Here is a 15845-nt window from a genome sequence, read left to right as displayed (position 1 = left end):
TACAGAAGGTAAATTTAAACTGCTTAGGTTGATGGCAAGACAGTGCTTTGAGCAGCCTTTATTTGTACCCCAGTTCTGGATCTGACATTCCAGTCCCATTTTGTGTTGTAAAGAAAAGATTTGTCAAAAGGCCAGATATCCTTATTTTTAAATTGCTCCTAGTATGTTAGTTTTTGGAATCAAAACATAACACCTTTATTAATGAAACTTTAATCTGCCAGAATGAGCATATTCTTTCAAAAAAGGCTATATTTGCTGTGTGTACTTTTTCAAAAAATATTTTAAGTTGCAAAGTCAAAGCATGATTACATCCTTGATGCCGGAGGAAAGGTCCCCAGGCTTCAGCACCTAATCTGATCGTCGTGCTTATTCAAAACATTTCTTAAACTTTTTGATATGCAAAGAAGATCAACAGCACAGTCAAAGCTATACTTTTCACAGTCTTAACAGGAAAGTTATGTGAGAAAAAATTACTCCTGTTTTTTTTTTTCCTACTGATGTAAGTAATTAAATAAAAGATGCATTAACACATCAAAATTTAAGCTTCTATTGCTGATTTTTAAAATGTATGTATAGTGTTACAAGTAAAAAATGCTTTATTTCATTCTTTCCTTGCAAATTTATTTAATTTGTCTGATGGAGAGAAGAAAACTTTTTAAAATATTTACATGCTCCAGTATGCATCACATCACAATGTATAAAGATTTAAACAAATACTTCATTGTTCAGATCTATATGCTGTAACAATATGGTAAAATCTATGAGATTTTTACACAACTCTAATTGTGATGCATTAAACCTGAAAATTTCCTCCAACAATCAGATGTTCAACCAATAATATAAAAAGTAATCTTATTCTACCCACAGCAAAATTCAAACACCCTTTAGCATCAAAGGAATAATAAAGCCATTTAGTGGAAACGCAAACACTAAATTGGCTCTCTCTGAAACAGGCTAGCTTTACAAAGCAGCAGCACCACTGAAAATTAAAAATCATTTAAAATGCAGAATATTCAAACACTGGGAAAAAGAAAAAGTTAAATGTGACCCTAGCAGCATCTTTGAAGCTCCTGGTATAGAATTGCTCATCCTCCTCTTGTTCATTGTTCATTATTTCTGCCATTTCACGATTCAGTACTTTAATAAGTTTTATAGATGGAGTTGACGTCCCTAGTCCACCAACAAGGGACCCTGTGAACTCTACTTCATTTTCATTCTTCATTGCCATTACTACAGACAGAAATCCATTACCTGCTTCAAGAAAAACTGTGGCATTTTCAATGTTAACTCCTATTTGGAAACTGTACACATTGTGATTTTGCACATGACATGACTGGCCTGCTGACTCAATAAGCTTGCAATGTCGGAAGGTATCCTTGGGCATTGAAGTCTCGTCACAGTCTGGTCTTCTTTCTCCATAAATGCAATACAATGGTCTGGAGATGAAGCTAGGGAGAGCATTGAGAACGCTTTCTGCTGTGTTCTCAATTTTAGAGATCTTGGACCACATCCATTTTCCTTTCCACGTGACTTTTGTGCCAGAAAATTGTGCACAACGAATCTGATAAGCAGGCACATTTTCAGAGGAAGTAGGCACACAAACAAGCTTGTAATCTTCCCAAGACAACTCTAATGTTTTTGGGGGTGTAAGCTGAGGAATTTGTATAAATATCATGGAGACTATAGCAAGGGCAGAAAATATGCCCATGATGACTTTCCTGGCACTACCTAATGACTTGTTAGCTTTGTTACCAAAAATTGATTTAGTCTGAGTCAAAAGTAATGGGATGGACAGCAATATTATTGTAACAAACAGCTTACCAAAGACTTGGGTTTGAAACAGAAGGTATAGCAGGTATAAAATCAACCCAAAGACCACAAGGACACCAAGAGGCAGAAGAAAGGGCAGTAGGAGATATCCAGCAGTAGCTCTTGCTAGTCCTTTCCATGTTGTAAAGGGGTAAAAGGCTGTCATGACATTCCACCAAAAATAACAAACTAAATGAGGCACCACTATTCTGTACATACCACTCCAGGAATTTTTCATTGCCAGACGAAGAAAGAACACTGGAATAACCATGTAGAAGACTGATGGGATACTTAAGTTGAACTTCATCCATGGACCCAAACTAAAGCTGAAGAAGGGCTGAGTGAGAATTTGAATCACTCTGGCAACCAGCAGAATGTCAGGAAAATTGTGAAAAAATACAGGCAGGGAGGCAACTGTGTTGGCAAACAAAAGGAGAAATGTGAGTTTGTCATACTCATCACTCAGACCAATAAAACAGAATATTGCCATACCCGTCCCAATAACAAAGAATTCTGAACAAGGTATGTAGGCTTTATTCGACAGAGCAAAACTGATCACTACGATGGGAAGAATTCCAAAAAAGACCCAATAAGGTGTCAATGAGTTCCATGAGTACTGAGACTGTGTGTCTTCCAAGTCGATGTTAACATCAAATTTCTGCAATACTGATGCCAGATCTGCAGCATCCTTTTGTTTTTTCTTCTTGTAGAACATCTGAAGAGTGGCTATAATGAGGGCAATAGATGACAAATAGAAGACAAATAATGGAACAATCAGCAAGATGAAGGCAGGTGTGAGGAAACTGTAGGCAAACAGCATGGCCAGAATATATATTTGGTTGGTAGGCACCATAGAGGTGACGAAGCCAAGTCCTTCTTTAGATGCCCACTCAAGGCTCTGGTCAAAAATGACTGTAGCTGTCTGGCGTGGGTAAACAAACATCTGCAAAACCCAAAAACTTTTTTTTATTATCAAATTTTCAACACTATTTGCTGTTTGCACAATCCTTCAAAAAGACAGTACATTTTTCATTTTCTGCCATGCAAGAGAAAAACCTATCATTTCTCTGCTATGTTTAACATTGTGCTGAGGAAATTTGCCAATGATATCAGGTTAACCAAAATTCTGCAAATGGTTTTCTCACATTCTTTCAGCTCCTTAGTCTTAAAAAAGTATGATGAGATACATGGTAAACACCTCAGCATTTTACATTGCTGCTCAAGAAATAAATTTTCATCCATTGTAATTTCACCTTCGTGAGTAATCCAGCTGACTGGTAAGCAGCAGATGCCTCATCCATCTCCTCGGATGTTAGAGTTAGTTTTCCTTGTACTCTCCTTGACAGCATCTTCATAAATTCATTTTCACTGATCTGGTCTCCAATTTTCTTGCCTAGGATATAAAACCAAAATGAATTTTTGACGTGCTGAGGAGCACATATGATGTAATTTGAATTCCCAAAAGTGGGCAAGTTTTAGTAAAATCTGTATTTTAAGTCACAGTGGTATCATTGTTTATACGTCAGCATGACTTCTTCAATCATTTTCTGACACCACTGCGAATCCCACTAACTTAAGACAAAGATATATGGACAGAGGTCTTTCTCCTACCAGGCCCCATCAACTTGGAACGGATTACCAATCAGCCTTCAACACTCTGATTCTTTTATCCCCTTAAGATGCATCTTTTCAGAACGCCAACTTCATTGACCCTCCCCTGAGCATAAGCCTGCATAATGTGTGTGTATAATTTACTTTGTGAATGTTGTAGAAGTGCGCAAGTCTGTTATATGCGAATATGGGTGCATGGCTATTGACGGATTTAGTCTATGAATAATTTATGCAAAGATCTGTGAGCAAATTTTTGGAAGGCCCTATGCAAATCATCATCATTATAATTAAAAGCATCTGTCGTATTCATTAAAATGCTTTTACATTCAATAATGTGCCAGAAAGACAGTATTAACATGAAATTACCTGCAGCAGCCAAGAGTTTCTGTTGTCTGATGCTATCTGTTAAGCCACTGATGGCCTCCAAGTACTCCTCACGAGAAATGACGTCTTTGTGGGTTTTGTTTATTTGATGGAACAGATTACGAGCTGCTTGACGAATTTTCTTTTCCGACACAGATGTCGTCAAACACCATTTCACGCTGTCTTTATTGCTTTCAGTAATTCCTATATCAGAAATACTGTCACTCTGTGTTAGGGCACAACTTCAAGCCACAAAGAATAAAAATCTAACATTCCTCTCTTCTATCTAATCATGCTCGGTCTTTCACATCTCACTCCCTTGCTTCATTTCTCACACATCTGCATTCACACCACATACAATGTGTATATGTGTACTTTAAAGATCAGTCATATATATGAAAAGAACGTATTAATTTCAACTCATTCAATACAGGTGTATCGACATAATTCAGCTATAGCTATACAGACGTTCGCATTTGTGGGTGCAAACTGTATGGGAGGAGTTAAGGGTTTGCTTACTCTCTTCTGTAAATTTTTAATAATCCAAAGCAGAATTATCATCAACAAATGTAACAATGGAGAAATCGATTTTCCAACAAGAATAATAGAAAACTGTGTTTAAGAGAAAAATGAGAAATACTACCAAAAGATACCAAAGCTAAATGATGATTACTACAGCCATGTCTCACCTGTTCCAGTTTCTGCACATTTCTGCAGATTTGCAGTAGCATCTTTATTACCCTGACGTGAGGCAAGCACCAGCCAGTGAATAGCCTGTGATGCATTCTCTTCCCTGTTTACTCCTGCATCTGCTAGTGACAAGAAGTGAACACCAAGTTTAGCTTGATAGTCTTCTGAGCCATTATCTGCTTCTTGGATCCAGTGTGCCAGCATCTCTGAAAAGACATGATTTTCAATAAATAAACAATATATTTTACCTATTTTTAATGCAATTTTTTTATGAATAACTATAAGGGTTTTGAGAGACTTGCTCTGTCTTGAGTTTAGAGTTCATACAGTCTGCGTAAACACAAAGAAAGTAGAGCATATGTGTCACATCGTTTATTATTTAGAAGAGGGTTCTGCAGTTGTCAATATTGTGTTGAGGATTTTTCTAGTGCTTTGAACATTTTCAAATATTTTGAATACACAAGCATGAAAGGACAGGAACTTGAAAATAAAGCCATCAACTGTAAATGAACCATTTTCTGCTATATCATGTTTTCATTAGATTATAGAGCAACACTGATGTTAACAACACCAGGAAATCACATGCAGCAAAGTACAAAGCAGGTATATCCTCTACGGTGCTATTTACACTTTCACAGGGTTACCGCTACTGGAAAATTTATTTTTCTTTGTTAGACTGGTACGCAGCTAAATCCTTAGGAAACAATATAAAACTGACAGTTTGGCAGAGGATGTTTGGTGTCCCCCAAGATGTTTGCTGTTGGGTATGAAGATCCAACCCACACTCGCAACTCCTGGCATCTTGCTTTATGGATAAGGTAGTCCTGCAGGAAATGGAATGGAGTCTGCTCTGCATTGCTGCACTCATAATGGGATGTGGCTTCACCTACACCACCCTACCCCATGTAAAGGTGGAAATAAGCCTATCACACTACTGCATTTTGTCGCACTGATCTTGATATCTCCCATTCTGAGTGACCCAGTTTTCTCTGAATACAATACCGTGGTACTTCAAGATACGAGCTGCTCGGCATACGAGTATCTTGAGATACGTGCTGCAACTTGGGCCAAATTTCCTGTTTGAGATCCGAGAGGGCTATCATCACCGTAGAGAAGATGCCAGGCCATAAAATCATGAACTGTCTGACCTTTGCATTGTGTACAAATGCCTCCGTTAGTCGTACTCATCTGTCCCCAAGGAAAGACTACAGTACTAAATAACAATTATAGTTCTATTTCAGATAGTGTATTTTTCTTTATTAGTAATATGTATATGTGCATGTTTTTGCATTAAAACATGTACTTTCCCCCAAATTTATGATACTTTGGGGATTTTTCTCAGATTAATTCTATTTCAGTTATTTTATATGGGAATAATTCATTTGAGATATGAGCTTAATCGAGTTACGAGCTCAGTCATGGAACAAATTAAACTGTTATCGCAAGAAACCACTATAAATGTTATTGTCTTGTTTTCTACTTTATATATTGATTAGTAGCAGCTCATAAATGAATGACAACACTCCCAAAAGTTTTTTGATATGATTGGGTGATTAATGAAGGGGAATATAAAGACCACATAGATCAGTTTGTCTTGCTGTGACAGAAATCCTTAAAACTTGTTAAAAGGATGAAAAAAAATGAAGGGCTATTGATCATAGGAGGGAAAATGAAATTGTTCAGTCAAATAAAGTCTCACAAATACAATAAATGGGATTGTTGCAGGTATCACTCAGTCATAATGACAATGTGTACTTACAATCATTTTCAAATGATCTGGTTTATATATACTAGTTCTATCTTTAATTACTGATGTTGTGTAATGTGTCTTTAGTATACAAAACTCTGCAACTATCACTAGATAAGCCTCTAAGAAGTTCAAAGCATAATTATTCAACTACAAACTAATAGTTAATCTTTTATGTGTTATGTATAATAATCTACATTAAACAAAATCCATGGATATAATAAATTGCCATGGTGCTTTTTCACATGCCATGACATTATCCCCCAGATAAAACCTGTTGCTTTGGATAAGTGTGGCTGCTTCACGTGTTTGTAAAGTCAGGTCTCCAAAAGCAAAAGTATACCCTATGCAATATTGGGCCAAAACATCAATACTGTATGCAAATCACACTCTTCTACAGAGAGCGTTCAAGAAATGCATGCATGCTTTATCACGGGCATGTGCACACACACGGCAAAAGAGAAAGAGAAAAATGTTTTAGGACTGGGAATACTTCTCAGCGCCAAATTTTAAAAATATGAACAATCGAATTGAACTCTTTAAAGCTTTAAAAAGTATTTGAATGCTTCAGCCATTTTATCTATAGAAAATGTTAAATGTGATTTGACTTAACTTGAGAAAAACTGGTAAGCATGTGTGAAACGATGAAGTGTGTTGAGTGTTTTGCTTGTTGTTGAGTTTAAGTTTTTGTTGTTATAAATCTTTAGATCAAGGTTTATGATTTTTTTCAAGATGTCTGGATCAGACATAGTCCATGTTGAAATCAATAGTCTTCATCTTATAAAAGCCAAGGTGAAAAAAATTAACAATATTATTTCCTGTGTCATTTCATGAATATTATAGGCATTAGTGTCTAGCTGCAGCTGTTATGTAAATGCATATGTTGTAAAACAAAAATGAAAATACTGATGATCACTTGAGACTGGCATTTAAAGATTCCAACTGATGAACACAACCATCAAGAAAAATGCAGAAAAGATACAAGTACTAAGAAATCACATAAAATGAGTTTGTAATGTAAGCTGCAAGTTAACTGTACATATTAATTCTAGTCACAGTAAAAGTAAAGACTGTACCAAGAAGCCTTGTAAATGATCTATGACATATCTGTTATAGGATTTTATTTATGGTTGACTACTGACTTATACAGAGCATGAAATCATCACTCATGAATGTGAATCATTTTTATTTCCAGGAAACTCAATGCGCATTTCAAAGAAACCTCTGGAACCATAGATTATAATTGTAAATGACGGATCTATCCAGTATAACCACTGCACATGCATCGCAGGATTTGCTGAGGCCTGCAGTCATATAGGGTCATTCTATTTTGCATAGAACCTTTCACCCAGTGTTAGAAGGTAACTCCAACTGACTTGCCTGCATATTCCCAAGATCAAAAACACTTGACCCTGAATTTTAAAAAGTTACAGCAATAGACTTAGTGTCTTCAGAAGCTAAAATTAAAAAAACACAAAAGTTGTTTGCAACAGCCACCTTAAGTTGCAGTGAACCCTCCAACAAAAACAAGAACAGGATGGCTTTTGCTACAGTACATCAACAACACTCTAGGTCTGTGATTTTGTCCATCATTTGAAATATTTAAGTAATTTCAAACAAAAGCACTAACTGTAGGTTTGCCACCAGATCTAACATTGTTTTTTGATCAATCATTAGTTAATAAGGATGTATGATCGCTGCAGTAAGACTGATGTCTTCTTCATCAAGTAAAGTTATTAGAGGAAAAGAGCATATACAGGTAGTCCTCGGGTTACGACGGTCTCGAGTTACGTCGTTTCGTGGTTACGACGCTCATTCCGACTTACGAGGTCAGTGCATCATAGAAAAGGAAGGCCATCACCATGGAGGTGAAAGTGGATATCATAAGGCAATCTGAGAAGGGGGAAACAGCAACAGAAATTACCCTAGCAGCATCGGAAACCATAAGCTCAAGGGGTCCACCAAGTTTGTCTTGATCCGACTGTGATACAGGGGGTCAATCTATCGCAATGCTTGACTCGTCTTGCATGGCGCTGTCAGCGCATGCGCACATAAGCCAAGCTCCACGCTCGCCGAGGCGAAAACAGAGTGCGGGAGATCATGCCCACATATAGGGTCATGACCCCTAACAATGGCAATGACTCTTCGCCATAGCGTGCTACATACGACCACATGCGTGCAGGCAAAGCCGCCATTTTCAAATGTGTGAGTCTACACTTTTCCCAACAGAAAAGCTTCTCAAGCGGTCAATTTCTATACTGATACATGTGTTCGACGCTTCGATAACAGTACGTATAATTTGTATACTCTATATTAACATAGTTATTGAGATTTTAACTACAGAAATGTCCAAATTTAATGCAGAATATCATTCTAAGAGAAAAAAGATTAAGAGTACACATTAACGCAATAAATGCACAAGTTTTCCAGACAGAGGTAGAAATCGTGCTCAGCAGTTCTGAACGCTTGCATTTGATAATTCTTTAGCCGTTAGCAATGGAGAGAATTTGGAGCTGTCAGAATTTCCTCAAATTGCGATTACGAAAGTGGAACGTAACAGAGCTTCGACAGTTCCGTCTGTTTACTGGTACGATAGCGTTAAAATGCCAGGTTTCTTCGGGCAGTATAATATTTTTTTCTCTTATTTATTGTGGGTTTGTTTTTTGTTTTGTCTTGCAAGTCCTGGGCTGTGTGTGAACTATGCTGATTATTAGGCTCATAACCTTTTCATGTTTATTTGTTCAAGAAGCAGTGTTTGTATGGTAAAGGATTTTGGTGTAAAATGTACTTGCTTTGTCACATATTGCTGATAATGTTGACAGATTTGGTCCTTTGGACTCTTAACTCTGCCTCTCAATTTTATATTTTTTTAGGCTAGCTTAAACGACTTTTTCAAACACCAAACTTTCCACTGCAGCAGCTAATTAAGAATATTTGTCAAAGAGCAGCATAAGGATTGTGTTCCCAGTGGTGAACCAAAAAAAAACTTATATAGATAGCCCATTGACAACTGATTGTGACTGGAAGTATCATTTCAGACAACTTTAATGGTCTTTTTCAACAACAAATCATAATAACTGCATAATGGTCAATAATTTATTTTACTGTTATTCTAGATAGCTGGCTGCTGGCATTTTAAGATGAAAGTGGTCACAGGGTGTGCAACTTCCCACTACAATCTATTGAACCAGATGCAAGCTTCATTAATTAGAGCTATAAAGCTGATTCCTCATGTCCTATGCTTCCAGTTCTCCTGCACAAGTCATTAAGTAAGTGCAATTTACTTTTTGATTCATAATATTCATAATCCTTGTGCAGAAAGAAAATTTATGAAGCATGTGACCATTAATGGTCAAAATGACTTCTATGTTATTATGTGCTGCAGATTTAAGGAAGGAGAAAAAGATAATACCTGAACTGTTTGAACACAGTCATTACACCACAGATAGTGTAGCTTTTGTTGTGATGCTGCACTATAAGAGTGTGTTATTATTATACTTTTGATCTTGATTTGTGAAATCTTATTTGCCTTCTATATTTATTTCCATGCAGGTAACTACCAAGAATCTAGCTGAATCTGCAAGGACAAAAATGTCGGAGGTGGAGAGTGATGACAAAAATGCTCCCACTCAACCAAAAAGGATACGGATAACTCCGATTAGATTTCGGTCTGTTTTCATTTCCTCTGCTTAATTTTAGGGAATTTTTTTTGGTGGACATCATGTAGGGACCACAAGGCTGTGTCCTCTTTCTGGTAAAATAGCATACAGTGATAAACAAGTTTTGTACAATAACAATAAAATGTTCTTTAAAAAAATTTTAACAACCTATCAGCAGCTGACAGTTTTAAATGTACTAAGCTGAAAAAAGTTTATGCAAATGTATTCATTTGACACAGGGATGCACAGCTAACAGCGAAGGAGAGAAGGATGCCGAGGAATCACTATATGCTGACCATTCAGTTATGCAGCAATGTCCACCACCATTGCCATACTCTTTGCCACTAGTGGTTGGCACATCTCAAGGGTGTCCCCAAGTAGCAGCTTTCAAAAAAGGACTGTTTCACCTTTGCCTTCACACCCCAGCGCCTTCCGATTCCATTGTCTGGTTTTCAGCCTGCCAGCATAAAGACCCATAACCCCTTGGAAGGTAATTTAAAGCCATTTTGTTTATAATCATTTTAGCTTTTTTTTCTTCTTACCCTTGGCAAGAGTTATGAACAGTGCTTTTATGAGTTAAACTGGAAGCGGAAAATCCAGCCTTTTGCCATAGTGAAAAAATTTGAAACAAATATGGATCACATATCAGATAGATATGACAAATGGTAAAGATTAACCAAAAATTAATGGTATTTTCCAGGCATTGTGAACTATAGCAAAGCTAGAAAAGATCATTATTTTACATGTTTTCTGCTATTGTGTTCTTAGGTTTGAACTAAACTAGAGAAAGTTGGGATGCAACAACTGTCTCTTCTGGAAGAGATGAAGAATGATACAAACAACCTTAAAAGGATGTTTACATGGATGGAGGAACAAGAACAGGAAAGGCAAATGACACGGGAAATCTGCCAGAGGGGTTCCAGTCTCGCTTAACAATCAGCAGAAGATGTAGAGAGTCTTGAGGGAGATATGAAGACAGACCATAAAAAGGACATGCTTGGTATGTGCTTTATTCTGATTTGTTAGTAGGAGGAGTCAAATCTTTTTATCTGATTCCCTTTAAAGGTTTCCATACCATACCATTCATTGTATAAAACTAATGACATGTTTGCAGTACTAAAAAGTAATAAAGGCATTGTTATGGTGGCATTGATTAGAGCAGATAGTAAATTTTCTGTACCCACTTTTGCTTGGTTGTATGAAACTTCCTGAATTGTTGCTGTCTTTTTTTGGGGGGGGGTGTCTTTAAATACTAGTTGTCATAACAGGTATTATAATGTTGCCCACTGCAATTTTTTTTTAAATGATGTGTATTTATTTTTGTCTGTTTTCAGGAATGCCATTCGGTGATGCGTCGGGCTTCACATTAAAGCATGTAGTGAGGGGCATTCTATCTGTGCTATTTTCAACTGAGTTGGCCTGATCTTACAACTTCAATGGGACTCAAGAACCACCCCTTCATTTTACAAACAGTTCAGGGTAAGGATTTAAATATTTGACTCTGTGTGTGTGTGTATACGGTACATTAATACATGCCCTGTCATAAAATAGGACTGTTTGGATTGTTTCTTTATCTTTTAGTTATGAACCTTAACCTTTGACTCTGCTAGGTGCAGACAAGAATTTTCATGAGTCATAAAAAAAAACATGACAGGAAGATAAATCAGGCCTGGAGAACTGTCTACCTCATTTTATTGTGATTGAATTACATTGCCAAAATAAAATATGGACACATGTTTACGCAATTTCTAGTGACTGTAGTCTTTAATCAGCTGGTTAACACTGTGTAGAAAGGAATTAAAATGACAGTTTATAGACATCTTTACAGTTCCCATGTATTGGAATTGTTTTTGAAATTAGAATTTCAGAGTTTTTCTGCTATAGAAATTCTAACTGAAATTCAAATGCAGTTCCACTTGTAGTTCCTTTCTGTTTATAACGCTTTAAATTTTTATGCCACTTTACAGAGCGGTCCGGTGGCGCAACGGTTAGCGCTGTTAGCGCCTGTCACCAATACAGTGAAGGTTGGCTGCCCTGAGTTCATTTCTCGTCTCGGGCACGTTGTTCTTTCTCTGCACGTGGCATCTGTTTACAGGGCTGGCTGCTTGCCGTGATATAGCCTTAGTTGCTGACACGGCGTAAAACACCAATTCCCCCCCCCCCCATGCCACTTTACATATCAGTATAATTTGCTTGTACCTCTTTTTGTTTCACATTATATTCTGGATTTTAGGGTCAGTAACCTACAATTAAGTGATTACTTTTTTATGCAGACCTCATATTCTTATATTTGTTCTATTTTTAGATGCGCAAGAAAAAGTTATCCTGAAGCTACGGATGCTGACTTGCATGCATCACTTGGTTAGCTGGTGCTAGGGATCAAGAGAATGGCAGAAGGGAAAGGTTGAGCACAGCCTATACGTCAGTTAATTGTTCTGGGGTGGAGGACAAGTAAAGCTGTGCAACTTTCTACCTACAGTTGTAAAATTCTTGTACATAAACCTGCATATACTAAATCTGGATTTATATAATTATATAAAACTGTGCTGTGATTATTATTTACTCTAACCCATTAATTTATCAATGAGGATATTTTCACCCGATCCAATAAGAGATGTGTTGTGGTAAATTCAGAATCATTTATATGTTTACAGTTCTTTTCTAATACCTTCTAAAATTCTTGAACATAATTGTGTTTCAAACATGTGTTTGATGGTTTCCTTTTCTTAGTGATAAAGGTGCAATTTAAAATTTTAATCTGTTTTAAAAGATTGTAGTTAATACATAAGCTGCAATCCAACCTAGAACCTTTTATAGTTAATTTCATGACTTTGATTTATTTTTAGAAATGTCTATTAAAGCATCACTCTTTTTTGACAGCAATTCAGTTCATACTTATCATTTGATATATTGTCATAGATCTTTGAACCTTTTCTTTGGGAAATGTAATTAGTGTTAAGGAAACTGCAATTTAATTTTAATTGTTTTGTCAATGGATACATGGTTTTGCATCGTTCTACAACTTATAATTAAATAACGAATGTTGCATTAATATATCAAGAGGAAACATCTTTTATGTATGCAAACAGACAATGCTTTAAAAAAAATTTTATATATTTTTAAAATTATTTTTTTTTTATCAGTTTGCTTTTTATCCTTATTATGATAACATTTTACCTTGATAAATGATAAATTGTTTATGTATACAAATGAGACAATGCTTAAAAAAAATTGTATATTTTTAACATTATTTTTTTATTAGTTTGCTTTTTATCCTTATTTGTGATAATATTTTTAACCTTGATAAATGATAAATTGTTTATGTATACAAATGAGACAATGCTTTAAAAAAAATTTTATATTAAAAAAAATTTTTTAGTTTGCTTTTTTATCCTATTTTTACCTCAATAAACGCCAATAAATAACAAATCATGTTTGTTTGTTTTTTTATAACATTTTGCACTTTTGTGCACTCTTTTGCTGCTTGTTATATATATATAATTATTGCAAAATACACAAATTATTAATCCATTTGATATTGGTATTTTTTAGGAATTTTGGCATGTCTTGATTTAGAAATATGTAATCAGGATATGCCGAAATCCTAAAAATACCAATAATCTGAAGATATAAATAGTGGGATATATAAAAAAAAAAGATGGGACGTACCCATGAGCCATCAGGGTTGACTAGCGGTCACAAGGGGGAGAGAAGCGTCCCACGCTTGTTTCACAGGTAAAACCGACATGACCCCGTTGTTACGGCCCGGTTTCACTTTCGCTATGGGTCGGACGCCATTTTGCCACATGGCCCCCGGATACTCAAGACATGTCCCCCACCTGTAGCCAATATTCCTTTGCTGCTGGGGAAGTGTTTGCAGTACTGTACTGTTATTATGGTACAGACGAGTACTGTATGAACGTATGATCCGACTTACGTCGAAATTCGGTTTACGACGCCGCGTTAAGAACGGATCCCCGTCGTAAGTCGAGGACTACCTGTGTGTATATATATATGCGCTTATGTAAGATACCTGATAACAGACACAAAATACGATTTAAAATATTCTTTGGCCTGACGGAGTCTGTTTTCCGGTTTTATTGAAACAGTTAAAACCAGCGTAACCTGGCATGTTTACGATGACAGATACTGAGACCAATATACAATTTTGCGAGCGTATAGCGCAAAATGACGATCGGCCTGCTAGCAGACGAAACCGAAAAAAAACAAAAACAATGACGACAAACGAAAACAATGGATTAACTCAAATTCAAAACCAAAATATATACGAAATAAATTACAAAAATACTTGAGTTTAACATTCGTTGCAGTGGGTCTCCTGTAAGATGAAAACTGTAAGCACGTTGATACTTATCACAAGCAATCTTTCAATATATTTTAGTATTTAACGCACTGCCTTTAATTTACTATATGACTAGACTTTCGTACACAAATTAAAAAGTTGCATCTATTACTACATAAGCACAGAAATATACATCTGTGCTGTAAGGCTGTTGTGTCAAGACTCTTATCTATTTTAATGAAAATGAGGTTAAATGTTATTTTTACTTTGATATAATACTTTACCAGTGTAGAGTTTGCTTACCTGCCGAGACTCCTTCCGCGTCATCGTCGGCCATTTTCGACAAAAGTGGTAGGGGAACGCATGAGCACATGAGCACATGATCAATCACATGATTACTTTTGCGACTTTAAAAAAAAATACTTGTAATAATAATTAATAAACGTGTGTAATTATATAACGCACTATCACGCTCATTATGAAGCGTGATCTCAGCGCTTGAGACAAGAACGAGACATGGCCAGCATACAAAAGACGGACCGAAGGATAAACAATTCTTGCAGACAAGAAATAAAAGACAAACATATATATAGAAGACAGAAAGAGGATTAATAGATCGAGGATCTGTATAGGAAGACGGGCAGGCGGACACAGGGAGGGAGCCGGAGAGCAGACGGGCGCTGAATGAATCAGCTGATGAGACAGCATTATTTGGATTGTCTTTAACTTGAAACATATTTAGATTTTCGCTAAGACTACTTTTTAATTTTTTATTATTATTTTTTTTTAACTTTTCCTAACTTTTCAACTTAACCTAAACTTGAATGCTACCATGCACGGACAGTAGTTCGTGATGCTACTTATATATCTTTATTCATCTCTTAAAATTGTTTTTGCCTGTTTTGGCTACCTCGATCTCAATTACCTTCGAAGCGCTATAATAATTTCCCAGCAAACACGCAAGATTCGGCCAAGCTTGAACCAAGCTAAAAACATTGGCCCAAACTTGTTCGAATCTTGCGTGTTTGATGCGTTTTAGCCAAATTAGTACAGGTGGCGTACCATCAGAGCAAAAATAGCTGCCAAAATTAAGCGCTTTAATTACGATAATTAGACATAAATGACACGATTGAGTTCGTATATCGGATTTCCGCTAAGAAAATTTCCACGAATTTTGGGCTAGTGTTTCGATTTACTCGTACATGTATATAGTTCACTCGTATGACGAGGTCATAATGAAGTGGAGGTATCTCCCGCTATTTATGCAAATCATGCAGCTCACGCTTAAACTTGGCATCTACAATACGTACAGGTCCAAACGACGTCTTTTTGTTGCTTCCTTCTGTTCGGTCTGGAGAAAATGTCATGAGAGTGAAGTTCGAAACTGTTCAATAATTAAAATCGTGGGTGCAATTTAAATAGATGCCCGATGAGCACGACCTGGAGGTCCACTGCAACCAATACCATGTGCATCAAGGAAAAAAAAATGTATCTAAAATTAATGCAGCTGCAGGGTACATTGTCATTGATCCTATGTCCTGTGATCAGATTAGTTTTACCACAGATAACAATCACAACAACTAATAATATATGATAGAATTTTGCTGCTATTGTTTCACATGCAGTGATAATGTTTTTAAGTTTTGTTCCATAATAAAAATAC

General features: G+C 36.3%; 1 protein-coding gene across 3 annotated transcripts; it reads right to left on the bottom strand.

Moving 5' to 3' along the window:
* Window positions 1-194: 194 nt before the first annotated feature.
* Window positions 195-15601, bottom strand: LOC112564450 (wolframin-like). Of its 3 annotated transcripts, XM_025239284.1 has the most exons (6): window positions 14486-14508; window positions 5192-5297; window positions 4473-4679; window positions 3787-3987; window positions 3063-3202; window positions 195-2752 (listed from the first exon to the last, which is right to left on the bottom strand). In XM_025239284.1, the coding sequence occupies exons 3-6, from the start codon at window positions 4675-4677 to the stop codon at window positions 998-1000; spliced, it is 2301 nt and encodes a 766-aa protein (XP_025095069.1). In that variant the 5' UTR covers window positions 4678-4679; window positions 5192-5297; window positions 14486-14508; the 3' UTR covers window positions 195-997. The 3 variants fall into 3 exon arrangements, with proteins under 3 accessions (XP_025095069.1, XP_025095067.1, XP_025095068.1); XM_025239282.1 differs by lacking the exon at window positions 5192-5297 and having other exon boundaries at window positions 14486-15601; XM_025239283.1 differs by lacking the exons at window positions 5192-5297; window positions 14486-14508 and adding an exon at window positions 13549-13594.
* Between the last annotated feature and the right edge of the window lie 244 nt (window positions 15602-15845).

This window comes from Pomacea canaliculata, linkage group LG5 (assembly GCF_003073045.1).
Source record: "Pomacea canaliculata isolate SZHN2017 linkage group LG5, ASM307304v1, whole genome shotgun sequence".
NCBI classification, from domain to species: domain Eukaryota; kingdom Metazoa; phylum Mollusca; class Gastropoda; order Architaenioglossa; family Ampullariidae; genus Pomacea; species Pomacea canaliculata.
Note: the sequence above shows the minus strand (reverse complement) of the source record. Positions and strands in the feature narration are given on the sequence as shown.

What these genes read in the sequence shown, in the direction of transcription:
- LOC112564450 (XM_025239282.1), bottom strand. Translation starts at nt 14,555, where the DNA reads ATGTGCTCATGCGTTCCCCTACCACTTTTGTCGAAAATGGCCGACGAT. An exon ending in CGCGGAAGGAGTCTCGGCAG is followed by an intron (nt 4,680 to 14,485) that starts GTAAGCAAACTC and finishes ATGTCTTTTCAG; the next exon opens with AGATGCTGGCACACTGGATC. An exon ending in ATGTGCAGAAACTGGAACAG is followed by an intron (nt 3,988 to 4,472) that starts GTGAGACATGGC and finishes TTTCTGATATAG; the next exon opens with GAATTACTGAAAGCAATAAA.